This window comes from Syngnathus floridae, chromosome 10, assembly GCF_059516105.1.
Source record: "Syngnathus floridae isolate MCC-2025c chromosome 10, RoL_Sflo_1.0, whole genome shotgun sequence".
NCBI classification, from domain to species: Eukaryota; Metazoa; Chordata; class Actinopteri; order Syngnathiformes; family Syngnathidae; genus Syngnathus; species Syngnathus floridae.
Window position 1 is genome coordinate 3,503,269 of NC_142422.1, and position 27,199 is coordinate 3,530,467.

At 40.8% G+C, this 27,199-nt stretch overlaps 1 protein-coding gene and 1 long non-coding RNA gene across 6 annotated transcripts in view; one reads left to right on the plus strand and one right to left on the minus strand.

The window, feature by feature from the left end:
- The first annotated feature begins 706 nt into the window (after positions 1–706).
- On the plus strand, positions 707–2,474 carry ino80c (INO80 complex subunit C). The gene is made up of 5 exons (XM_088386418.1): positions 707–989; positions 1,265–1,387; positions 1,471–1,582; positions 1,773–1,840; positions 1,910–2,474. The coding sequence occupies exons 1-5, from the start codon at positions 816–818 to the stop codon at positions 2,039–2,041; spliced, it is 609 nt and encodes a 202-aa protein (XP_088242544.1). The 5' UTR covers positions 707–815; the 3' UTR covers positions 2,042–2,474.
- The window catches only part of LOC148391901 (uncharacterized), an 84,186-nt gene continuing 58,405 nt past the window's right edge, over positions 1,419–27,199 (minus strand). Inside the window, exons 6-10 of one of the 5 annotated variants that reach the window (XR_015860713.1) lie at positions 18,564–18,628; positions 17,490–17,609; positions 13,269–13,357; positions 9,609–9,767; positions 1,419–2,319 (exon numbers count right to left, since the gene is read on the minus strand). This is a non-coding gene — a long non-coding RNA (uncharacterized LOC148391901). Of the gene's footprint in view, positions 2,320–9,608; positions 9,768–13,268; positions 13,358–17,489; positions 17,614–18,563; positions 18,629–27,199 lie in introns of all 5 variants that reach the window. The other 4 variants (XR_015860709.1, XR_015860711.1, XR_015860710.1 and 1 more) reach the window with 4 other exon arrangements.

Here is a 27,199-nt window from a genome sequence, read left to right on the forward strand (position 1 = left end):
CTGAATTTGGATGTGGTGCTTCATTGTAGTGTGAGGCTGAAACCTGACAGGTTCTTTCCCAAGTGCAGGGTTATAGATACGCTGAAGGCGCTTTGCCATCAGAGGTGTTTGTGTGGAACGCTGTCAGATTGACAAGAGAGGGCCCACATATAGCTCCAAGGCGTATCGTCCTACTCTAACCAATCGGCACATTACCGGAGGCAGTCGAATCTTTCAAAGCTGTCCTGACAGGTGTGGCTTGTTTTAGTTTATCTCTCGAGTTTGCTTTAAGCGAGATCGACTTGTCTTGTTGAATGTTTTACGGGTCAAAGTAAATGTCACTATTTTGCTGAACCACACCCACTTGGTCAGTTTACTTACAATTCACACAGTAAAAAAATGAAACAAAAGGAAAAACAGTAATTTGGAAAAACATTAAAATGATTGTCATTTAATGCAACTCATTTAATTTACCTTACTATTTTATATATAGTACATTCCTTTAGATGGCAGCAGTAAATAAGAAATAAACTCTTGGCTGGTGGGCGGAGCCTATCTCACTGACTGACCACGCACCTCCCCAACTTCATAAAAATGTTTTTTAAATTCATACAACTTAAGTAATTAGGGTTTTTTTAATGACCGTAGTGCTTTAAATCTAAAACCTCACGATATTAAATTACTGCACATAAAAAAAAGCGTGCTGGTGTCACGTGCGCTTCAACGGAAGTTAAATTAATCAACATCCGGGTGAACTGTCGAAGAGCGGCTTATGCTAATGCTACTGCTCATCGTCGAGTGAGAACACAGCATGTAAATTGACTGTATCCCAACACATGGCATCTCAGATCCCGATTACGATCAAGAGCCAGCAGTTGGCCGCCGGCCCTGCAGCACTGCGGGGGAAGAAACGACCCGGTAGTCCGGCGGTGTCCGCCGCCCAGCCAACCGGCGGGGGCACCAAGAAGAAGAAAGCTCCGCTAATGATGACACAACTCGCACCGAATCAGGTAGAAACAAATAAGCGATATAATTTTCTCTTCTTACACTTTGTATTTAGTTTTTCATTTATCATCTAAATAACACTCGACTCTCCTGCTATCACCTTGTTTGTTATCTTTCCACAACAATTGGAATGAATAACTTCATTTGTACTGATTGCACAATCATGTAAATCAATGTTGATTAAATGCCAAGCCCTCCCCCCCCCCCTTTTTTTACCTTACACTCTCTCAAGATGTCGTTTCCATTTCTGTTGACATTCCAAATTCTGTGTTCCAATCAGATGTCAGTGGTAGAAGTTGTCCCTGACATGAAGCCTGTTGGATTGGTGGAGAGCACGCCGTTAACAAGCACCAGCACAGAAGGCACAGTAAAGCCACCACCTTTCAAGGACCCTTCATTTATGGTGAGTGCCATTTTGTTATTCAATACCTGTATGCTCTTGTGGCCACATCTTAGAATGATCGTGTTATCTTTCCATCTTGGCAGCACTCTGGGATCGGCGGAGCGGCAGCTGGCAAAAAGAACAGAACCTGGAAGAATCTCAAACAAATTCTGGTTCTGGAACGTACTCTACCCTGGACGCTGGATGACCCGAACTGTAATTGAATCACTTGATTTAATTCTACTCAGTGGTGATGATAACAAGTTCATATTAGAACCTAGAGAATGCAGAAGATTCATCGTGGTCCATCACAGTTTTGTTTGATCACATTCAAACAGATTGAACATTTCAATCAAAGATTCTTGAAATAAAATACCAACCAATAATGTACCATTTCAATTTACAGACTACAACATTGATGCTCCTCCCTCTCTGAAGCCATCCAAAAAATACTCGGACATCTCAGGACTACCCGTGAGTAACTTCCTGGCTCACCATGCTCAGCCTTAAGCGCGTGACTTACTATTTCCTACTTTTGCTCAGGCAAGTTACACAGACCCGCAGACCAAACTTCGCTTCACATCTACAGAGGAATTCTCCTACATCCGCCTCCTTCCTACAGATGTCGTCACAGGTTACCTGGCACTGCGAAAGGCAACTTGCATTGTACCCTGACAGACAAGTCAGAATTGGATGCTTAAGATTGCCGGGAAATTCCCAACAAGCGGAGCCCCAGAATGTGTGAATAGCACAGAAAGGACAAGAAGATTTTTTTTACCTTGTTTTGCTGTGTTTCATTCGTTTTGTTCATTTCATCCGTGATTTGAATGGCAACTGGGCAGTTGTGGTTGTCTTCCCTCTTATTCCTGCAGGCTTCGTCAGTTCATGCACCAAGGCGAGATGGGACACTTGCAATGCTATGTGCGCCCCCTGGTGGATCTGGTGAATGTTCACTGTGGAAAAAAAAACTGTCCATAAGTCCAAATAAAACACCCACTTTGGCTCTTTCTGCTGAAACAAGTTCACATCCATCCATGATGTTAGTCAATTTGGAATGTTTAGTGAATTGTTTCACAGTTAAAAAAATAAATAAAAGCGAATTCCTGAATTTTGGTGTCGGTTTTATATCACATGAAAAAAAAAATTCGTCACAGATAATTTTCACACAGAGGGACTTCATGAGATTTCATTTAACATGTAATGATTACGGATAATCATTCCAATTTTTCACATCATACACCGAAAAGCAACATTTTACAGCATCCGGGTCCCCACTGTTAATGAAGTTGAAGTACTAGGTGTTGTCGTCAGCAGCAGTGGTCACTGTCTCACTGCTGTGGGCCCTCAGGCCAAGCTGATGGTGGCACTCTAGTACATCTGTTCACGTTCCAGCAGCACTTTCATTCCTGCTGTGGCATCAAAACCTCAACGCGGTGATTAATGAGGGGGCAGGACAGGTTGTGCCAACACAGCATGCCACCCGATTGCGCGTCTGTGTTGCGTGCGTACACATTTTAGGGTTGCTGTGCTAGGGCTTTGCAGCCAACCAATTACAGCGGATGAATTATAATTGTGGTTGAAGTTTGCAGTGCTGTAAAAACTACACTTTATCATAACTGATTCGGAATCGGTTTTGTTTAATAAAGTACACAAGAGTGATTAAATAAACACTGATTTCAGTGCCACGCAGTGAAATTCAATAGCAACAACCGCAACTATTATTATTATTATCTATACAAATTTTGTACAGAAAAGTCCCAGAAAAATCTAATTGACCTAAGTACTGTAGAGGATAGATCAATTTTTAAACAAATTGGGTTATTTTTTTACTCAACTGTTTTCAGAGTGTAGCCTAATCAACAGTCCAAATTAATTTGTACTTTTTTTTTAGTTTATTTTTAATTTAACTTTTTCTTTTCAACTTAACATTTACTGGACTTCATACAAGTATCTGTACTACTTAACTACAGGGGGTGTGTATTTTCGCCACCGTCTGGTACGCGCCATTAGTAATTAAAAAAAAAAAGTATCTCCAGAAAATGTAATCCCAGGACTTTCTTGCAACTCCACTTATCACCACTAGAGTGCGGTAGAAATCCGTTTATTCTATTTCCACATAGACGCGGATGGCAGTAATAGCTTCAATTTAATGTCGTAATATCAATCAGTGTTAGTGAAACAATCAATATAAACCCAATTGCTCAAGTTCATATAGTAAAAAAAAAAAAAAAAGGCTAGTCACATTACTGGCATTAAATTGGATACACAACAGTATTTTGTAGTGTATTGTACAACATAGTAAGCCTAGCATCATTAAGGAGCTAATAGTGTCTCATCATGCTTTTCTTGAGAACACTATAGTCCAGAACATGTGTCTTGGGAGGCACATGATACAAATGAGTGCCATTCCGCTGCTCATTTGGTCCCCGATATTCCCTCTTTTCTTGTCACTGTTATGCTGCCTAATGAGGGAGAAGATGCTGTCTCCGCTGTCTAATGCTGACACAGTGTAAGGGGGCTTTTCTGGCTTTGTACAGCTCGCAGTTGACTATTTTCACAAGTAGCTGGGCATATTATTCCTAATTATAGCCACAATTCAGGTATCTTGCTCAAATCTTGCATGAATTGACTTTCTAGGTGTTTGTATACAACAATTTGTTGTGAGTGCATGGCCGTCCAAATACAATGTATTTTTTTTTGATATGCCTGTGACCTGAGTAACGTAATGTTACTCGGGATGAGGGGTGGCTCAATTGATTGTAAAAGAAGAAATAAGGAGTGTAACATGAGCTTATTCTTTATCCTTGGGGTACTTTGACAAAATCCACTCACAAATGTACCGTGAAGGCACCTGCTGAATTGTTTTAGATTGGTGGGGAAAAAAAGCGTATATGTCTCCTTTAAGAAATACTCGCCTGGCCTTGCGGAGAGCCATCATTGATTTCCTTTGGCTACTGACACAGGGTAGACATAAATTAAGGTTTTAAGCATTAGATCCACAACACCATTTGACTTAACTTATACAGTACAAAACGGTTATTTTCCAAATAAAAATGTGAATTAAGATGACAAATGCACCCAGTTTTTAATCCATCATTTAACCAGCAGTCGTTTTGTCCTGCACAGCCGCTTGCTAAAAACGACACCACAGCACCCAATGGCTCATCTTGCGAATGTCACATGACCAAACCCAGAAAACAGTCTATTAACAAGTAAATTGGACCTCATTAGATATCATTCTGGAAAACGCATCTTCTTTATAAAAAGAAATGACTGATGAGTCATTACCCATTCAGTCGAGCTGTTAAAGTCAATGTGAAAGGTGACCTGTTGTTATTGTTGGGCTTTGGAGGTCAACCAGCAAAGTGTCATCAGATAGCTCTAATCAAGTCATTCACATATCATTAAACTTGAAGGGGATGAAAGCCTGCTAATCCCATTGAAGATCCAATAAGTATCCTCTCACACAGGTTGAGACTTGTTCCTCGTGTGTGTGTGTGTGTGTGCGGGCGCTCACATGTGGGCATACGGACAGGCCCGAAAAGTAATTCTTCATGTTGATAGACAACGATTGTCCTTCAACCGCATGACCACATTTGGTGTCTCCCCTCTCTGTCCTTCTCTTCATTTCGCGGCACTGTCCTCTCTCTCTCTCTCTTTCGCTCTGTGAAAGACTTTTTGCCCTCCTTCCCGCCATTGCTGCTGGCTTGGGGATTAACACTCGGCTTCAGGCTTTGATTGATAACACTTCTGCCACTCTATCCCTTCCCCCTACCTTTGTTTTCTTGCAATAATATGAAGAGGTTTGACTACTTTAAAAGGTTGTATGATTGTTAACAAAATCTTATTGAAAAATGTCGCAATTGTATCCTGTATCATCAATTCATTTAATTTTATTGGCATGGTTGACGAGCATTAATTTAGTTATCACATAATGATGGTATCATTATCAAAGAGGACATGTCATCCATTCGTCCATCTATACGTCCATCTATACGTCCATCTATCCGCCCATCCATCCATCCATCCATCCATCCATCCATCCATCCATCCATCCATCCATCCATCCATCCATCCATCCATCCATCCATCCATCCATCCATCCATCCATCCATCCATCCATCCATCCATCCATCCATCCATCCATCCATCCATCCATCCATCCATCCATCCATCCATCCATCGCACGAGTGCTAGCAAAGGGAATGTGACCCTGTGATCTTCTCCACGACAGATTGAACCAATCTCGCCATTTCCAGACACACCCTCTATTCATACTTGCCTACTATCCTTGTGTGTGTGTGTGTGTAATGATAGCTGAAGCTGCAGATGCAACTCGGTGTCTGTGCTTAAAAGCTATTACATGTCATGAGTGGATTTATGTGCTGTCAGGTGTATGTGTGTGTGTCTCCCACCTGATATTTTACCACCAACTCGCCCATCCAGTTTGATATCTGATGTAGCTATAAATGTCAATTGCAATCTCAGATTAGGAGAACAAACTCAGGTAAATGATGAATTTATAGTCCCCCCCCCCCTTAGACTTTTTCATCCATAACATTTTTATCAATATATTACAAAAAATAAGTTGGTCTGCGCCATGAAAATGAAAAGCCCTAGCAATAAAAATCCATTGTGTGACCGTAGAAAACCTTTTTTTATTGATACTGTGGTGGCTTTATGAGCTGCTGTATCTCCAATAACTACAACTGGGCCTCCTAATACCTTGCATAACGCTCTTTGTATTAGCGAGGTAATTGCATTGGCTTTGCAAGTAAAACAAGTTTGTCTGTGTCACTGTGCAGGGCCAAACGCTATCATTGTCCTTGCAGAACAACGCTGCGCTTTTTCAGATACAAGACACTCTCTCATTTAGCTTATATAAGCAAGAGTTTATGATTTTGTTTGGTAATAACATCGCGTGGAAGGGGGGAAATGATGACCTCAAACACACACACACGCACTCAGTTGGAGTTTTGAGGGGCAGAGTGGCGGTAAATGAAGCGTGAAATGAGGAGTCGGAGGTGTAAGAACAGACCATCTCTGGGGAACTTCCGCAGAAGATTGACAGCAGCCAGGTCAACGTACTACATCAAGACAATCAACTCACCGGAACCCCCCTAGTGGACAAACAGGCATTGCAACAATTACAAGGGGGCTAAAACAGGTACCCTGTGGTGCACCGTATCGAGTGACGCCGCTTAACACCACTGGACGATTTATTTTGCCTCACCTGTTGTGAAACTAGTTGCCGACTGTTTCCTTTCTACTTCCCACCTCTGGCATTTTATTTTTATAGTTAACTCGAATACTATTTTATGATGATCATGTTCATCTGAGGAGATGTAATATAAACTGAGCAATGAGGAGCAGAGTGTTTTCTCCCCCCCCCTTTAATGACCACTATTATGCCAGTCTTGAGTGCCATAGCAGGTCACATAATACTACTGAAGACAGCCACTGCCTTTCTTTCCACCGATAGAGTCCATTACAATCGCCTCTTATCTGCTCTAATATGCTCTGCTGTTAATGAATAATCAGTCTTGTTAATGTCCTGCTAATTAATGGCCCATCATCCTCTTCCGAGTGGCAATTAAGTGCCAGTCGAGGCGTCTAATTGGCACGCTTTCTGAACTGGGACCTCTGGGACGGAGAAGGTGAATTATTGCCTTGTCATGGTTGTTGGAAGGACGTTTAAAAGGAATGCTGACTCGCTTGTTTAATAAAACGTATCATCTCGTTAACCCGCCCGGCAGTAAATTGAATCGTAGCTTTGCTTGACTGATTCTGTCAGAGGACAAAGTGAATTAAAGAGTTTGGACGTTACACAATGGCGTGAGCAGAGACACCGCGACGGGGCGAGCAACCCGGGTAACGGCCTACGGCCTCCAGCTGAAGGGGGCCCCCTCGAGACATGGCTACCCATAATCAACGATGAAACAATCCAATTGGCTGGCTGGTGGGTAATGGGGAGCACTGAGACATGTTGTTATTGGTCCATATCAACCACACAAATGGGAATCTAAAAGCGGGGGTCGAACGTGGTGCCCTTTGACACCAGGTAGCCCCCAAGGACCACATGAGTTGCACGCAGACCTGCTCTAAAAATAGCTCACCAGTGATCATACATGGTGATATTCAAGGTTCATTTGAAAATAAACACTGGGAGAGATTCATAGGGATAAAGTCCTTAAATATTTAGCTGGCTTTTTACGGGATAATGGTTTATGTAGCTAGAGTTTTCTCCACACGTCCTAGACAAGAGATGATGCAGTGCCCCTCCCTCCCCCAAAAAAATAACCTAGAAATGGAACAAAATCTAAAATTATTACTTTGAAGAGATGATCAATTAATTTATTTTGTTTCAAAATGATTTACTATATAGCTTTTGAATGCCCCCTTCATACACCCTAGCTAAAAATGCCCTTTGATATAATTTGATATTTATAATTTAATTTTAAAAAAATAAAATACAATAAACAACACTTTAAAGTGCCATATTTAAGTCAGAAAAAACAAACAGAAAAAAACCCCATATATAATTCACTGAATGACCATAATGATAATTTCAGATCACGTGATCTTTGGCTATTGTTTTAAACGCAACATGCAAGTATAGCAAATAAACAACTGTACAGACCCTTTTTTTTACGTAAGCGAGCCTTTTGTCATCATCTCGAACGGCAAACAAAGTACGCCTCACGCAACGCTGACGATGAACTCCTTCGTTAATTAGTCTTACAACTTTGCAGCATACAGTAAAGTAAAAAAAAAAAAAAAAAAAAAGCATAAAACAAAGTGAAGCGACAACCCTGAGATGGTGTTCACATATGGCAGGTTGCTGTCTGCTGGGTTAATTAGCTCCACTGTTGAAAACGAAGCAAACTCGCCAAAGGTTTTAGGGCAAAGTTGAAGGCGTGAGGAGCTGAGCCCGTATAAAGTAATACAAGCTAACGGGCGTGCGAGGCGTCAGGTTTCATTCTCATATGGCTGACTGCTTGCTTCAAGCTGTCGGATAATGAGTGACAGCCCGGCACAGGCGGAAAGGGAGCGATAGGGAACGAGGAGGAAAGAGCAAGGTAAGGTGTCTTTTATAATGAGGGGACACCAGAGACAAACAGGGAAGACAAAGGCTGCGTTTGGCAGCTACTGTACACACACACACACACAAGTGGCTCGAAGCATTCTGGGATAATAAGAAACACACCGTTTTTCTAATGAGAAACAACAGCTGAAGCACCGATGGCGGAGGAGAGAACGAGCAAGGTTGGAGGCAATGGAGAGCTCCACTTACAGTAGCCGACGAGGCTCCGCGGTGAATCACAACATTGCTACGTGATACTTAATGAAATCAAGTAACAGATGGAGGTGCTTAATGCAAAGGTGGAGTGCAATGGATGACGGCTGCCGATTGTTTATGGCATTATGTAAACCGAGTTTGACTTTAACTGAGAAAACTAGCTGGCAGATATTCCATTGGCGGCTTAGGGTGGATACAATCGGTTCCGCTTGTTCGAATGTCCAAATGGAAATGGTGCCACTTGAGTGCAAATTTTTTTTCTTGTCCAGTTGCATATTGCTTAACTGATTCCTGGCACTCCGCCAAAAGTAATTAAAAAAAACATCAATGTTAAAAAATTAAATTTTTTAATATTTTATAATCGATTATTCTACCGATTAATCGAAAAAATGCTAAAATGTTATCTAATTGTTTTTTAAATGATTACAGTTTATTAACCAAATACTTTTGGGTTCCATGGTATTCTTTAGTAATTGGGAAAAAAACAGCTAAGCAACAGATGAGCAATATCACAAAAGATTACTTTCCAAAAGTAAAGTAAGATGTTTGCAAATGTCTTATTTTGATTAAACGCAAAAGATAAATTAGCTTTTATGTACGACTAGAGAACTATTACTTTTCAGAGGCGGAAATCAGAAAGTTTGGACAATCTTTAAAAAAAAAAAAATAATTACTCGATTGTTAAAAAACAGCGTTAACTTGATAATCGATTTCTCGTCGATTAATAGATTATTTCTGACACCTCGACTAGCCTCCGACGCCTTTAAAAAAACACCTTTCAGCAACAACTGAGAAGAGTGAGAATGAGACAAGATCAACAAAGTGGCGTAATTCACTTTTGTGCATTAAACCTAAAAGGTTTGTTTTACACCATACAGCGACATGTCAGTGTGTCACTGAGGTGTGTGTGTGTGTGTGTGTGTGTGTGTGTCTTCACACTACCTATTTTTTTCTGACGGATAAGCACTTTGTTGTCCTTGAGAGACTGCTGGTGCTTGGCTGCTCGCTCGCGCACGCTCGCCGGACGCTGTTACGCTGAGCCGTGCACGTCAGGTGACCTTCCCGTGCCTCTCAAACGTACACTCCGAATGACGTACGTACCTTTGGGGGCCGACACACACACACGTACACACACACACAGTGTCCCTTGTGATGTTTCCATCTGACAGATGTTTTGTGTTGTTCACTCTAATGTGCCACTATAACCGTAAAGTAGCACATTTACACCCATGAACACATCAAAAAATCTACTACTGCAAATTCCTCACACTTTTATCCATCACTTCAGAGGACACACCTTCACCTAGAAAATAATCTGCTTCCTGAAAGTCAAGCTCCGCCCCCCCACATTTTTTTGTTGTCAAGTATATTTTACTGTCAATATTAGCGTGCATATTTTATTGACATAATGTATCTGTAGGAAATACGTACACAATTTGGGGAATGGATGAAGCAAAAATTCTTTTTTATGTTTCTCACTTAACATCTTTATAGAGGATATAAAAAGTCTACACACCCCTATTTAGGCCAGATTTATGTGATCTAAAAAAAAAAAAAGAATGTTTCTAACCATCAAACTCTGTAACTCAATTGGAAAAAAGAAAGAGAGGAAATAAAAATAAACAACTAAGTATCTGGTTGCACAAGTGTGCACCCCCCTATACCGAGGGAGGTCAGAATTCACCAATCACACTTGGACTCGCATTAAACGATTGTCAGTGCGCACCTACTACCATTTAAAATGCCTCTGATTAACCCCGAATACAACTTAGATGTTCTAGTAGGCTTTTCCTGCCATTTTTTATTGCACAACACATTTTCAAAGTCGAATGTTGACGCCGATGTTAGCAACTGTTGCGGTGCACCTGAAAACTAGAACAGTTAAGTAACAGTTCGAGCTCAGCTCAGCCTGACTGACCTTTTATCAGAAATCAGCAAATTGTGTTGCTGGACGGAGAGAAGAATTTAATGACCAGCGAGATAAAAGTGTTGCCGGTTGTGAGAGTTACTCTTTTAACTCCAGATGTTGACCTTGCTTAACAGCCCTACAGCTGCTCTAACAACGGGCTGAAAATAACCCCAGGGTGTTACCATGGTTATTGGGTCTGTACTGACAGATGCTCATTAGAACAAACAGGCACACATTCACAGCTGATAATAAGTTCTTCTCGGAGGAAAAGTTCAACTTCCGCTCTGCAGATTTGTGTGAAAAGTTATTCTTATGTGAAGTGTGCAACAATAATATTTTTAAAAGATGTGCTAATGCGGGTCAGCGCCATACCATTAAAACTTTTTCATAGCAAATCCTCAATTTTTTTTTCAAGACATTTGCTCTCGAAGTGCTTCTTGACACGCACGTGATTTTTTGTCATAGTGAATATATCAAATCTGGAGGCAGGTTACTCGGTTAGAAGCATTAGCATAGCGTAGTGGTTGTGAGCAGGCAGAATGGTGTTAATGATCCTCTGAGGACTGTCATATTTATTCATGGATTCACTTCAGCCTAATTTCCAGCCTCTATCCAAATGTCGAGCGATGGGCGGCTCACTTTTGATGTAGCTTTACTGTTCGTCAGGTAGCGTGAGCCGACACGGACGTGTCATGTGAAATTTTCGTCATCGTTTCTCATGGGGAAGCTCCTGTCGTGACTGCTGAGAAGAGACACTGATTGATTTACTTCATCATTCATCGATTGAGTTCAATAATGTCTTTTTCAAAAAATAATTTCTGTTGACCCACCACATTATTATGAATTGAATTGTCTCCAAAAAGTCCATTTTTTTGGCATAACTTTGATGAACAGAGGTAATATTCTTCGTGAGGAACATCGTTTAGACTAATGAAGACGAGTATGTATGATTTTGGGTGACACGCGTTACAGTAGACAGATGGACGTGGCCTCCCGCTTTGTATTCATAGATTCAGTGTGGTCTTCATTTTGCCAGCTCATTGTTGTGTCTGTTGTGGTGACTCCTCCCTGGCGGCGGCGTGGCTCATTAATATGAATGAGGCCAATTTGCATAATTAGACACGCTGTTATCATAACAACAAAGGTTCGCCGTATACGCCATGACATAAAGAGGCCGAAGCAGCCAATCGGAGCTGCTCTTCGAGTTTGAAGCAGGAAAAATAGGAACAAAGATGGTTGGGACTCTGTGTGGTTGTGACCGGGGTCAACTTAACATGCTAAACTTTGCTCATCTTTATGTACTACTACATACTACTATGACTAGAACTACTACATTTGGGAAAATCAACAATTTCTTTCCTTTACTGATTTTGCTCTTTCTTTCCTATTTCTTCACTCATTCCTTTCTTTTCCTGTTTTTGTTTACATTTCTGTCTTTCTATCCTTATCTTTAATTCGTTCCTCCTACTCCAGTTCTTTCCCCTTCCTTCCTTCGACATTATTATTTTTAATTTTCTTTCTCTCCTTCCTAATCATCCCCACTTACTTCCTTTATTTACCACCTTTGGAAATTCTTTCATTCTCTCCATCCTTGTTTATTCATTCTCTTGACTCTTTTGTCCGCCTTTCGCTTTTCATTGCCTTCTTACTCCATTTTTTTTCCCATCTCACCTTCCTACTTTGCTTCGTCCCTTCCTCACTTTACCGCTCACTTTTTCATCGTTTCCCTCCTCCATCCTTCCTTTCCTGCTTCCACCTCTTCACCTCACTGTGCAAAAGGTTCAATGAGGCAAAGATATGATTCATAGCGCACTCAAATAAACAATCTCACATACAGTGATGATAATTATCTAACCCACAGGGGGGTGTTGGGGGGTTACAGCTTTGGATCTGCATTTAATACCGCTTCACAATTTCCCCTCTGCTGACACACACTGTTGCAACAAGACAAAAACACACACACTACCTGCATGTGTGAACATTTGCATCAAATGGTCAAATTAAGAAATAAAAACTATAAACAAACGGATAAAAAAAAAAAAAACGATACAAGCCAAACATGCTAAATAATCCCTTACACACCCGCAAGCACCCCCCCCCCAGTTACACACGCACACGTAGACATCCACGCACACACGGGCGCTCGCTGGCTGTGTCCTGTGGTCTGTGTGCGCTGATAAGGGTTTAATCCTGATTGGAGCCTGAGTAAAAGGCTTTGTTATGAACACTAAATAGACTGGCCCTCGGCGAGCACACTGGGACACGGCTGATAACATATACCCGTGTGCACTGACACACGCACAAATGCAAGCGTCAACACACACACACACGCTTACATACAGTAGACCCACAACTTAGCCCGGCACATACGACGCACTTACCAAGCTCTTCAACGCGATTGCACTGCAAACACATCCTGTACATTCGATTCCTATGCCTGAACGCAAATATGTGTGTTGTAGTTTATCAATGGTTTGATAAAACTCTGGAGAGCAGTAAATGTTGCCAGGCTCTAAACTCAATAGGCTGTAAATAGACTACTAATAGAGTGAGCGATTAGAGGAGTGGTGAGGAGGAGGACAGTAGAGGAGAGATACCAAAAGAGAAGATGTGAGATGACTAGCAATGTCAGCGGAGCCTCGTTTTATCTCGCAATGTCATCGGAACATTGAGAAGCTGTCACAAAGGCGCACCTGTAGCTGGTGGACTGCTGTGCTCGTGTGGATCGGGTGCTAATGTATCTGGTGTGATGATGACATCATCCGTGATGATCATGGAAAATCTGTAAAAAAAAAGATGGACATTTCTTGAGCCAAAATAAAAAAATCACTGTTTAACATTTCATAGTAAATCTAGTTCTTTCATGCTTGCGCAACATCTGCTCTGGATCGATCATTAGATGAGAGGTCAAAGTTGAAAGGTCATGTTTTTTTGTTGCCTCTAAGTCATCAGTTCATTTTTTTTTGCTCTTGTCCTGATTTGACACAGAGAACGGCAGATGCCCTTTCCGTGTTGACTGATGAACCTTGTGAGCCGTTCTCGCTTATTTTTCAGGCACGCATTGACTCAGTCCACAGGTTTCATGTTTTTTTTTTTTTATTTACGGACACACACACATGGATAAGCACGCACACACACACATGTCTTTATTTGGATAGAGCAACAGAGCTTTTGAAAACTGCTGACACATGGGTACCGTTTGATCTCAGGTGATGCAGGGTTCACTCAAACATCCAAAAACGTCTCGCTGGCACAGTTTGCTATTCCTGCTCACTCTGTGTAAAGTAAGAAGCTTCAGAAGCGGCGCAAAGCTGCATACAGTGTTGTATCGCCCCGAGCTACGTTGTCCTGCCCGGGCTCCGAAAAAAGACACATGCCTTTCAGTGGAGACGTAACGTACATACAAAAAGCACAGACTACCGCAAGAGAGTTTTTTTTTTTTTTTTAAATCGAACTGTGGGGATAACAGTATTTATGAGTCTTCAGATGGGCTAGGCTCTAACTCATGAGAATGCGGTTCTGCTTCTTTCCTCCTTTTAGGAATTGTTCATTTTCAAATTAACTCATTTCGTGCCATAGACGTCAAATATATTAACTGGCAGTGAATGAGTTCATATCCATGTCATTCATGCTAACATGTGTGTTCTTAAATTGAACCTTCTCAACTGTACGATCAATTGACATTGAATGGATTTTTTCTTGGCCCTTCCAAAGAATTTCTTGACATAAATGATGTCCTGTTTACATCATTCTGCTGACACCTAAAAATATCCTTGACGGAAGACATTACTACATGAAGACAATGGATGGAGCACTTGAGCAGCTGTGTGCTGGGATTTTCAACATCACTTGCTTGTCTTTGCTTTTATTGTCTGTCTGTCTTTGTGACGTATGTCGGCCGGGAACACCAAGGATGCCCGCCATGGTCATTTCCGCATCGCCTTCTTTCTGTTTCGGATTGCACCTTCCCTCGCAAGCCTTCCCCGGTGTAACCTTGCGGGGGGAAAGCTCCATTGACATCGGCTTCATAAGTATTCAGCACTCAGTGCCTTTGACATTAATCAGCCTACAGTACATTATCTCGCCTCTCCCTCCTTTTTACCTCCTCTCATCCCTAGCATCACCCCTCTTTCACCTCTCCTCCCTCCCCTCCCCTCCCTTCCTATCACCCTCCTCAGCTTTCCATGCACCGATTTGTTATCGTGGCTCAGAAAACTGCGTTTGCGTCTAGTCACATACTATAAGTTTAGCTTACTAGTTTATGGATGTAGATAAAGGAATTATTTTTATTTTACACACATGAAAAAGAAAGTCTTAATAAAGCTGGGGAAAAAAATAATTGGAGATTCTTACCAGTAAAATCATGTTTGGTGGCCTGTGTAAAAAAATCTTTTTGGAATTAGCATGTTGCTATTTAGCTAAAATACGCAACATTATTATAGAACTTTGTTAACCAATTGAAATAATTTGCTGTATTGATTTGATTTTGAAGCTTTTGTTTTTGCCATTTGAGTCAATATAATCATGGCGCTACAAAGTTAAAGTTTTAGCGAATGGTATTTATGATCTTATTTTGTTGTTTGAGTCACAATAATAAAAAAAAAAAAAAAAACAGAAAAATTATAATTACTCAGTCCTTACATCATCTGTGAATCAGAAAGCGGCCTGCTAGCGCTACACAGACATACGATTGAGCAATCAAAAAAATGTTTGGGCCTTATAAATTGACTGCTGTGCTAAATGAACAAATAAACCAATACGATGGCGCTAAACCCCTTTTCCCATTTTTTTAATCTATTCTTATGATCAAGTCTAGTTATGAAACCGCTCTTATATTGAGGTTAGATTTACTACACGGATAAACCGCACAGGAACATGGTGTAGCTACATAAATGAGCTCTGTTCAATATAACCCAGTAATGAAAGGCTCCATTTCTCTTTGACCACACTAAAACACTTCAGAGAATTTACAGTAATCGCCACCCAAACGTCAAGTACGTGTTGCCTCTCTAAGAGCCTTCTGGCAAAAAAACACAGCACGCAGTAGTTTCAATGAAACTTGGTATGTACATATCATGAGCAAAGTAGCTGACGGAGCATCTCCCCATCCCGAAGGAGTAGATTAGAGAAGTAGATGAGGACACGTCGAGGTGTGTAGCTGTCACACAGATTATCTTGGAGGTGTGATGTATGCCTCCGCCGCTTGCTAACAAGGGATTATAAAGCTTCACGTAATCCTGGATGGGCGGGCTGGCTCAGGATTCTCACTGTTACTGCATTAGCATTAAGCATTAATAGTGGCCGGGCATTAGTGTTAGCAGCTCATAGTGTCCCCGAATACATTAGCGGCTAATAATGCCATGCTGTAAGATTAGCATTAGCTTATTTCAATACCGTAGCATGCATTATGCAGGACCGTGTGTAGAAAGCAGCATTGGTATACAAAACCCGTGATCAAAACCTGCGTGTGTGCATGTGTGTGTGTGTGTGTGAGGCATTAGATCATGGAGCCACAATAGAAGGTTACAGCAGACATTAGACAAAGGACAATGAAGGTCCAATCAGGTGAGGGGCTTTACCACAGCGTGCAGCATGCATTTGTTAAAGCAGAGCTCACCTAACAGGATCTATCATCGTCTTATAAGCCATAACAAGGTCAACTTGCGAGAAATAAAGAATCAAGTCCATATATTTAGGCAAGTGAAGGCGGACAGGGTTTTGATTTGTGTTATTGAATATTACTTTTCTGGCCAAAGTTGTCAAATCAGCTACTGCAAGCAGATTATCAAAAGGTGATTTCATATATTTTGATTTAATTTTATTTTTTACAACCTTCTTGTAAAGCATATTTGACTAATTTCAATAAATGTGTGTTGTGTGATTGATGTAAGGCAAAATATGTTGTTTGCCATTTACACAATCTACAAAATTTGTACTTCTACATTAATTCTTAAAAAATAAATCAATAAATTGCCACGCAAGCCAGGTTTTTATAGTTAAACAGTAAACGTCGTGATATCCCAAATGAGGCACTTGTGGTCGACAGTCAACATAAACCGACTCGACTACGGAAAAAGACCCGCAGTGTAAATCCAGCCGTAAAGTGCAGTTCAAGTCTGAAGATGCGGATGATTGGGAGTCCAACTGAGAGAAGAAACATTAAAAAAAACAGGAGAACAAATGAAAGAAAGAGTTCCACAGAGACAAAAAGCAGAGGGGAGGCGAGGGGCCCACAGATCCCAGAAAGAGGTATAATCATGCAGCTATTCAACACAATCATTATCAGGCTGCAGTCTGCAGCAGCAGGGGTCCGGGGATGATCTAAACCACCCACAGATACTCACCCAGAAAGCCCCCCGACAGCCACAATGTCATCTTTACTCACCATTTTTAAATCTAAGAAACAATCATTTCACGTTAAAGCCCTCGTTGGACTGGAGGAGTTTAATGCTAAGGTGGGCTGGCCAATCAAAAGGCTTAAAATATCCAACGGTAAATAATGCGTTTAGTTAATTACGTGTGGTTAATGACACGACAGATTAAGCTGAGACAAAGGCCAGCGTATGTGTTTGCGCTACAAGAGTCGAGCGATTAGAATGCATGTAAGCGCGCGTGTGTAAAGAAGGGGGGGGGGGGAGAAATGGCATTACACTGTAATTGCCTTGTCCGTCCATATCCGCCCACCAAGCCACGTGGGAGCCGGTGGCCTAAAGTGGCGGCCACTGCTTTAGAAATAGCCGTGCCGATGGCTGGAGGGAGTTGTAAAATACTCCATTGTCTCGCCAGTCGCTTCGCTCGGCCTTTGGGGAGCCATTTACTCACTCGGAGCAACAAATAGAGGCGGCGGTAATTCTTACTTTGAGCGCAATTGTTGGGTTTGCGGTGAAATATATTGGAGGGAGGAAGTTTCTTACCGTCAGACTTGCTGCTCTCTAATACCCCGAGAAGCTCGCGAGCCAAACGGGAAGCGTTATAGGCGATTGCTTGTTAAAAGCGTTCCTTTCCATTGGCTAGTTTCTATTGTTGGTTTCACGCTGTCTGGGCAGAGTAAATAAACAGCACAATATATGATGGCTTGTTTTTTTTTGCTGGGGATAAAAAAAATATATTGTCGGTCTACATGTGTTGCTGCACCGTTTGTGTTCATAAACAATGCTCAAGATGTCTTCAGCCATTCATTCCTTTCAACAGCCTCATTCTACTCAGAGTGCACACAGTTACTTCTCCTTGCCACGATGTTGTCAAATAATATTTCCACTTTACCTCACACTTTCTAATTCAATTCCTCTTTGTGCACAAACAGGGCCCAGCAGCCCAAATTCCATCGACGACTAATAACGTCCATGTCTACCCTGGCTTTAACTGGTGAGTCAGTGTTGAGTTGATTAAACCGGAACAAAAATGACTCCCATTCAAGATCTGCCATCTTGCATTTTGTTCAACACCAAATGCAAAACTGCTCCAGTCATCAGGCGTAATTAATCAAATCCTGTCACCGATCTGTAAGCATTCACATCACTGCAACGTGCTGCTTACTAAACTGTATGTCTGCCTGGTCGTCTATGTGTGTGTGTGTGTGTGTGTGTGTGTGTGTGTCAGTGAGTCACCAACACCATCTGGGGTATATAGGAGAGAGAGTGCAGGAGCATGTTGAGACGCAAAGGGGGTTCTCTCAAAACACACAGACAACTACCACCCCCGCATGCTTCAACACACACACACACACGGACACACACATGGGTTTATGTGTTCATTACAAACATAATCACAGCCTACATCTCACACCTGTGTTCCTGTCTCGGTTACATGCTTGGAGGTGTGTTTGTGTGCACATGCGAGGACCAAGGTAATCCATCAATTCAGGGAAGCAGCACACGCAAATATACTACATATAAAAAAAAAAAAAGATTTTTTGTGTGTGATACACAGCTGACAAATAAGCTATTTCATTTGATTCTAAAATATTGTGAAAACCTAAAGATACTTACAGGAAATGACAAGAGCAAGTCGCACACTGCAATCTGTCCTCCATTTTTTTTTTTGCTGAGATATTCTGAGGAACAACAAAAAGAGACAGATACAATTTTAGCCTATCAAAATTATTACTAACACCCATCATTTGAAAGTAAAATCAAATATCATCGAGTTGTTAGTCAATTGTAGTCTTTTAAAGATAAACAGTCATTTGATTTAAAAAAAAAATGGACAGATGGGCCAGGTTATCCGTAGATGAGATTTAAAAAAACAAAACAAAAAAATGGATCCTTTGCCTGTGAGGCAGACGTGCTCACCACATGCTCCAATATGTAAAATAGAGCAAGAAGAGAATCATACTGTATGGATGGAATGAAATGTAAATAATAAAATAATAATTAAATTCTGGGGGGCATCCATGATGAAATTGATCAAAATGTATCAAAGTTGTCTCGGTCATAAATCAATTTGCAGCTGAGCCCAAATAACTGGCACGGGTATGAACAGAATAGAAAGAAAGACTATTGGCCAGTGATTATAGTTCACCTTAAAAAAAAAAAAAAAAGTCATTGAAGTTCCCACGGATTAAGAGACATCACACAAGTTGTTTTTATGAAAGCGCATCTGGCGATGGCGGGTCCCCTGGCAGCGTTACCGCTGCATGGAATGGGACACTCGTGGCGTTCTGGCAGGGCATTAAAAGCATAACGCTCAATATAAGCGCTTAACAGAGACTAAAAGTTTTCCTTCCTTGAAAAGCGACGCCAACATGCCTTCAATTTACTGCCGTCTCGAGGCCGGAGAGCGCTCGGCTCGCCGTGTGGAGGCTGAGGCGGCCTTCGTAACGGCGGCACAATGACCTTGATCAGGGGAGCACTTGAGAATGCACGGCCGCTTGGAAGAGTGATTTCTGCCTGAAAGAGCGTCATTCACCGGGGAAATGCCGGGATGGCAAGGAGGCAGGGCTTCCCTGCAATGCTTCACGCAGATGTTTCATTACGCTGGCTCGCGAGCGTCTTAGAGAGAAAAGAGCTGCAGCTGTGCTGTTTTCAGAAGACCAAAACTACCACCTGTTGAGCACACTGGAACGGAAATACTTTTTTTTTTTTTTGTACACGATGGAGAAAAAAAAAAAAACTTATGAAGGGCTTGACACGTGCCCAGTCAAGATAATGTCATCATAGGAGACATTGCACTTATGGATGATTTCACAGTGTTCTTTAATAAATGAAACATACTGCATATTAAAAAGTTCATCTTTAAAGTAATTATATATTCTTAATGTTTAATGGGTGCCAGCCGCAGCAAGGGCAACTCAAAGTTTTAAAAATTGCATGCCTCTAACACATCCTTCTCTATATTTTAAATTTTGAGGTCATCAAATATGGAGTTCCACAGGGATCTGTACTCTGCCCCATGTTACTGTATAGTTTCTTCACATGGTCACACTACTATGCTTGAATTGAATATTTTCAGTGATCACGGCCATTTTAAGAAAATGCAATATTTTGCTTTGTTAAACGATTCCTCCAGTTCCTAATGCAAAAGACTAAACCTGGATTTTTGAAAAAATAATCTATCAACGCATGTAAAAAAAACACACTTACCCAGACAAAAAAAAAAGGGAATAAAGTACTGTAATAATAAGTAGAAGCTAAAAAGTTTTCGGAGGCGTAGGACGTCAAATACAAGCGCCTCACTGCCCACCATGTTAGTTTAGCCAGTCTGGCCCGAGGCTAGCAAAGACTTTGAGACGGAAAAAGAACATGGTGACACCTTGCAGGATTTATGAGGTGAGTTGCCAGTTTCACTCCACTCCAGCAAGTGGAAAAGGGAGCTTCCATCAGTCAGGTCAAGGACAAAGACTAACTGGCGTGATGTGTAGTTAAATAATGTGAGATGTAGGAGAGAAGCAATCTGCTTGCGGCTTCGTCTGCTTAACGTGCTTTTATCGGAACAGGCTGATTTCATTTAACTGTTGTCCGAAGCAATAATTGCATCGTGTTATGTACTTAACGAAATGGCTCTATATCATTAATGTCTCAAGTACTCTTTCCCAACATTGAATTCTCTGCGTGAATTTCCTGCAAACCTCTACAGAGGTTGACATTAATAGACAAGTGCAGCAGAGCAGGCGGTATGGCCTAGAGCCAAGTGTCCCTTCTGCTCATACAGCCGAGGCCAACAGCCAATTTAAGCCGTGTTCAGGTTGTGGGCCAATTAGAGCCATTGGGCAGAACGCTGGACAAGTATGAGATATTGGTCATCGTTTTTTTTTTTTTTGTGGGCCAAAAGTGCTCGATGGTGAACGCATGGTTGGTCAGCTGCTGGCCTTCTGCTCTCAAAACAAACGACTGTTTTATTTCAACAAGCTTTTGCATTCACTGGCACTGAGTGTCTGGTAACGCTCATAAATTAGCGGTCGCTCGCAAAAGCCTGTAAATGTCCGTTTTAGCATGGTGTTCACATCTCGTGTCTCCTCATCCTGTTTTGGAGCGAACGGGTCGAGGCTTTTAGCCAAGTGAGCAGAAGAGGGCCATCAGTCATTGGTGCGAGCCAATGAGACCCTCTGCTCCGCCGGCCGAGCCAGACAGCGAGGTCGGGCTAAGGTCAGGTGGTTACGCCTGAGGTCAAATGTCAACAGACTCCCTCGGTGACCAACAGTAATAAATGTCATCCGGGCAGGCACGCACTCATAATGACTGGCATGGCTGCCCAACGGTGAGCGGTGACTGATTCGTTTTGTTGGGCTAGACGTTCGCTTATCACATGAAAAGCTCTTCTCTGATTAAAAAGCAAGAGCAGCTCACTAAAAGGACAGATTTTTTTTTACATTTTTTTTTCTACCGACTACTGCAGCCAAAAATATCCACAACTGTTAAATCATTGCAGGTAAAAGACTTTTCCGACTTTTTCCACCATAAATCACACGAACAATGAATTCTGGAACGTCAGCACTTTATATGGAAGAAAACTCCTGCAGTCCCCTTTTTAGTATATTCAACCAAATTGAATCATCTCCCCATTAAAGGTCAACTCGTGAAATTTTGCCAGTCGATTATGGACTGACACTTTCGAGTAATATCGATATTACTCCGCTAATCACCCTGGATTATTCACATAATTATGTTAAGAACTCGCTCCAGTCAAAAACGATCGGGATGTGAAGCGAAGGTCCACGCGATGACTCGCTTACATAAATCACCAGATAAAAAGTGATGAATGGAGATGCGGCGTGAGGACGAGGGAGAAGTGTTTGATGCTTATCTTGTTCTCCTTCCTTCAGGTGGCCTCTCTCAATAACACATCAGCCATTCAAAGAGCATAACGGAGCAATCAGCCGCCAATTTAACCTCTCCTCGCACGCTCGCGTAAGCGCACGAGCGGCGGCGTGGCTGCCAATTCACAAAGCTTTCGCTCCTCAAATTCCCTCACTAAATGATAACTTTCGGGGCCCCCTAGCGATAAAGTAATTTCTCCATCTCCTGTCGGGGTTTAGGGGACGACGGAGGGCTGCGATAATCTTATAAACAGAAGCTGTGGAGATACGGGCCATCTATTATGAGTGGGAAGAGTCGCGCGGATAGAAGCATTTATTACGGGCGACAGCAGACGATGCATTCTCATTGTGTGATACTACTGGTGACGGACACGCCGCCATCCATCTTCAAGGGAGCGACAGATGGGAAGCGAGTGAGGTACGCGCACAGTGAGCGGGGAAGGGCAACAAAGAGTACATGCAAAGGGGCGTGAACAGGATTATCCTTTTGCACTTAGACATATTTGGAAGTACTGGTTGCGGGCACGCAAGCAAATGGATGGCGAATAAATACGTTACAAGACTGTGATTTTATTACGAGCTTGTAATATTGTTGTTTATTGGTCGTCGCGCAGCTCACCAAGCGGTTGAAAATGTCTCGGGATAAATATCAAGCCTATAAATTGACTCTGTGGCATATGCATTGATTTAAAAAAAGTAAATTAATATACAGTTTAGTTATGAGTGGTTTGTTGACAGTAAAACACAGACTTTATATTAAAATGACTAAATTCTGTGATTAAGGTCTTTGTAAATAAACTTGACAAAAAATATTCATAAACAGATATTTTAAAGCCGTTCAACTTTGTTTGTTACAATATAACAAAAAAAATCCTTAATGTTATTATCATAAGAAGGAATTTGTGCTTGCATGTTAAGACTAGCTTAGATGCTAACAAGAATTAGCTATTTTTTTATTTTTTTATTTTAGCAGCATCTAAATGGGCAGGATGTTGGTTATAATTCATTTAAAATGGCTCACTTGCATAAATATATGTTAACTATACCGTCTAATCTATTTTAACATATCGAATATAGCTTGTTAGCTTAGCTTAATGCTAGTCCAACGCTATTAGAGTTTTCCACACAGTCTTAAAGTTAGCTACTTTCAACTTCAATGCAACAATTAATCTCTACAGGTTCCTGGCATTCATTTGATATGATAATAATGGTGTCTTGGCAGATTAACCACAGAATCTTGGGCAAACTAAGTCAATAAAAACGCTTGAAAGGAAAGACAGTGATTAAGTTGGCAACCGAGACAGTGTGACGATGGAAACTGTCCAGGTGATATTTTTATATGTTCAATTGTGTTTGTTCCATTCAGGTTTGAGCATGCACAGTGGACTGTGGAGACAAAAAAAAAAAAAAAAAAAGTCTAAAAACAGCTTGTTATCAGTGTGGAATGACAGATGAGAAGCAATTAGAAGAAGCCATATGGATGATCATATGGTAATGTTATAATTAGCAGCATTTTAAAATAGAACACTTCCATAAAACAAGAGAATAAATGTAAACAAAATGTTAGTTGATTCACAAATGGCTCTTTAAAGGGTAATTTAAATCAATTCACTGATAATACCAAGCAAAATACAATTTACAATGCGGCTTTCACTTTGTTACTTTCATCTAATTACAGCCTAATCTAATTGTTGTCTTAAATCAAGTTCCTTCGGCACGTCAAATACTCAATAGGATTATTTCTCCAGGATGTAAACAACACAAACGAGTTTTTTGTTTTTTTTTCCCCTCCATGATTCACATTTGTCTTACCTACTGTTGTGTTAACGTTTGAAGAAAATAAACTCATTCCCGCACCACTGAGAAGAATAACTGCTCTTTTGTTTAGGTAGCAATAAAAATGTAATTAACACATTTTATGTGAGCAAGTTATAGAATATGCAGTGTGACTCCAATTACGATCTCTGTGGTTTGCAAGCATTTTATTCTTCTGTGCCATTCCCCTCATCTATTTATCAAAGTCATTGAATCATAGATAAACAAGAAAACTGAAGAAAGGGAGTAGATCCAATCAGCTCTCGTTAAGGTAAACAATGATTCCATAAAGATGAATAATTCACTGTGGTGCCTTCAGGACATTGTTATTCATCAAACACAAGAGATATGCATCAGTTTTTTTTTCCCCGTCTTTTAAATATTATATTCGGATACAGTAGGTGCTTTTCAAAAGAAGGAAGAGAGGGGAGGGTGCTGAAGTTCAGAAACAGAACTTCCATTATTTTTCATTTAATCATCGAACATAGCCATTTTGGGGTCCCACATGGCAGAGTCCTAGAGCCATTATTTGTCTGTTAATTGGAGTACACATACTTTCTTTCCATAATAAAATATATTATATTTAATGCTGTATCACACCTTTTTTTTTTTTTAAAACTGCAAAGAAATCTGATCAACCTATTAAATTCAACAGATTTCAACTGACCTACATGACTGACCTACATGACTCACTTATCGATCAAAATGTAATGATTAGTGAATTGTTTTTGTATCTTGTTAGCATGGCATTCCGTGATAATATATATATATTTTTTACTTTTTACTTTACTTTAAGAGTACACAGGGGGAATGACCTTTGCATAGGTTAGCATGCCATATCTGGTGGCTTAGACCTAAAGATGATTTACTTGCAATAGAGATTTTCCCATGTGCCCACGCAACTCCCGCATCCCCGACATCTCGAAAAGGTCACAGCCAAGTGAAACATACGGCAGCAACGTTTTCACACAACAAACACGAGCAGGAACCCCGGGGACAACCTCGCTGTGTCTATCTCTCCAGTCCCACTCAACTTCATAGTCCGCCTCATTTATACAACTGACCAGATACAGATGAACAGTTTTTACGATTTTATTGCCAATAAAAATGCAACAGTTTGCTCAACATCTGACATTTTGTTTCGTGTTAGCTGTCTGGCTAGGATGGCTGTTGCTCACTTAGAACAGCAATTCTATTTTTTTTTTTACATTAATCTTAATTTAATTCTTATTTTTCTTTCATTGGTGCAGTTATAATTGAGCCATGTGATCTCTGCCTGGCAACAAGTGACCATGCGATCATAAGACTTGACTGAGAGGAAGTGCACATTTTTTTTTGCTGATGTTGCTAGCTAAAACTTTGCTAATGGTTTGCTATCGTGAGAGCAAAGCAATTGATGCCCCGCTATTTTCATTTTTTTTTTTTTACAGCATATAAAAGCTGCACTGCTGTAGATAATTTCTATAACTATACCTCATGTTTTTTTATCCTTTATAGATAGATAAATAAAAGGCATACCAGGCATGTGATGCCTCAGGGGCTCAAGTGCGCTAACTCTTCCATCGCGTCAACTTCAGAGGCAAGATAAAAACACAGAAACCGAAACAACTTATCGCTTTATTTTAAAAGTGCATTCGATGAACATAAAAGAATATATATAGGATCAAGTAATGGGTTCATTGTGGGTTCACGTCATTACTTCATAACAGAAGTGTGTTTAGAAGCTCTCTGTCCTCTGGGGGTTAATAAAGCTGATTTAGCGGTATTGACAAAACATGAGAGCATTTCCATAGTGGTGTGCTGGAATAGTTACGGTTCGTCCTGCTGATGAAACATCGCGACTGGTGCTAAAGGGCTGCCTCAGGGTTGCACATTACACCCTGTGTGTGTGTGTTTTTTTCTTTTTTTGCAGCGATTGTGAGGACATAAATCAGTAGAGATTGTAATGTTGTGGTTTGTCCCACTTTTGGAGACACAAAAGTCTTTTTTAAAGTTATTCATTTTTATGATGAGAGCTTTGGGGTATAGAGAAGAGTTAATCTCGGAGAGGAATATAAATAAATGAAATGTCCTCTGAAGTGGTTAAAAACGGATGTGTGTGTGTGTGTGAGAAAAGGAGACAGAGTGTGTAAGACAGAGATGCAACACACGTGAATGAAATCAAAGAATGATATTAATGGATACACTCAGACCTGGTGAAGAGGATGGAAAAGAGGAAGAATTGCTTTTTTTCCCTTTGACCTATTTGTAATGTGTGCAGCCCCCTTACTGTCAATAAATAATGCAAAGGCCACAATGACAAGAAAAAGAATCTAAAAGACAAATAATTAGTGTTTAAAATAATTCTGAAGCAATGGATAATATAAGTAATTTAAAAAATATATATCAAAAGATTAAGTAATTATAATATTTTCTGCTTTATCATTGACAAAATAAAATGATTGGATATGACTATCAGGTTTGAAAAAGATTAGCGTAATATCTTAAAATGCAAAGTTTAACCCCAGCGTATTGCTTCCTACGAAAACAACGTCAGTACTCAGACGAACTCATGTCAGGAAAATAATCAAAAGCGTTTCCTCGCGATGCCATGTAGTCGTAAAGCCTCGTCGCTCGGCTCACTCCTCTGATAGAATTCCATTGTAATGTTTAACTGGGCTCTATCTGCCTCATTTCTGCTCCATCCTCCAGGAAGAGCCAATAAATGGATCAATCTCCAAGACAAATAAAAATGTCACCCGCAATGTTTCCACAAGTCTCTTACTTACTCCATCACTCTTTTATCCCTTCCTTCATTTTTCTTCCCCTCCCTTCAGTGGCGAGCGCGCCTCCCTCTCGGCCTTCCCTCCCGAAATATGTCCCTCTTTATCGCATGTGACACGGCGGGATAGGCCTGTCCGGGGCAGGTAATGATTTTTTTTGTTCTTATTTCAGTGTTGAGAGGGATCTGCGTGGTGCTGGTTATCAGGCCATTTATTACCCTGCCAGCTCACCACTCAGCTGTCTGACTAAATGCAATCTGCCCTGATTCACACAATTACCCCAAGATGGCGAGAGGAAGAGGAATAGCCCTCTCGCTGTGGGTCACCGGGAGTTTAAGGAAATACACAAAGACACCTCGGTGCTTTGCCAGAGCGGACGGCCATTTTCTTGAAGCGTACAAGCATTAAGGAATGGATATTTGCGCTAGTTACAATAAATTTAACAGTATATGTCTACAGGCTGTTTATTTCCACTAAGCGTTACACACTTCCAATTCATTGGAGACTGGTCTTGTACCTCGGTGGGTGCTCCTGTTTTGGTTAGCAACAGACTTCACATTGGCTCGGGGGTTAACGCTTTGATTTATGTGTGAATAATGTATCCTCTTTCAAGCATGTCTGGTTTATAAGACATTTTCATTTTTATGCTTTTAAGATTGACCTATTAAAGCTGAAGCAATACGGATTTTGCCATTACCAAAAATCACCTGCTACTGAACCTAATCTTTGATTCATAAATATTATTAAATTATAATTATTTATATTTTATTATTATATATAAATTAAAACAATG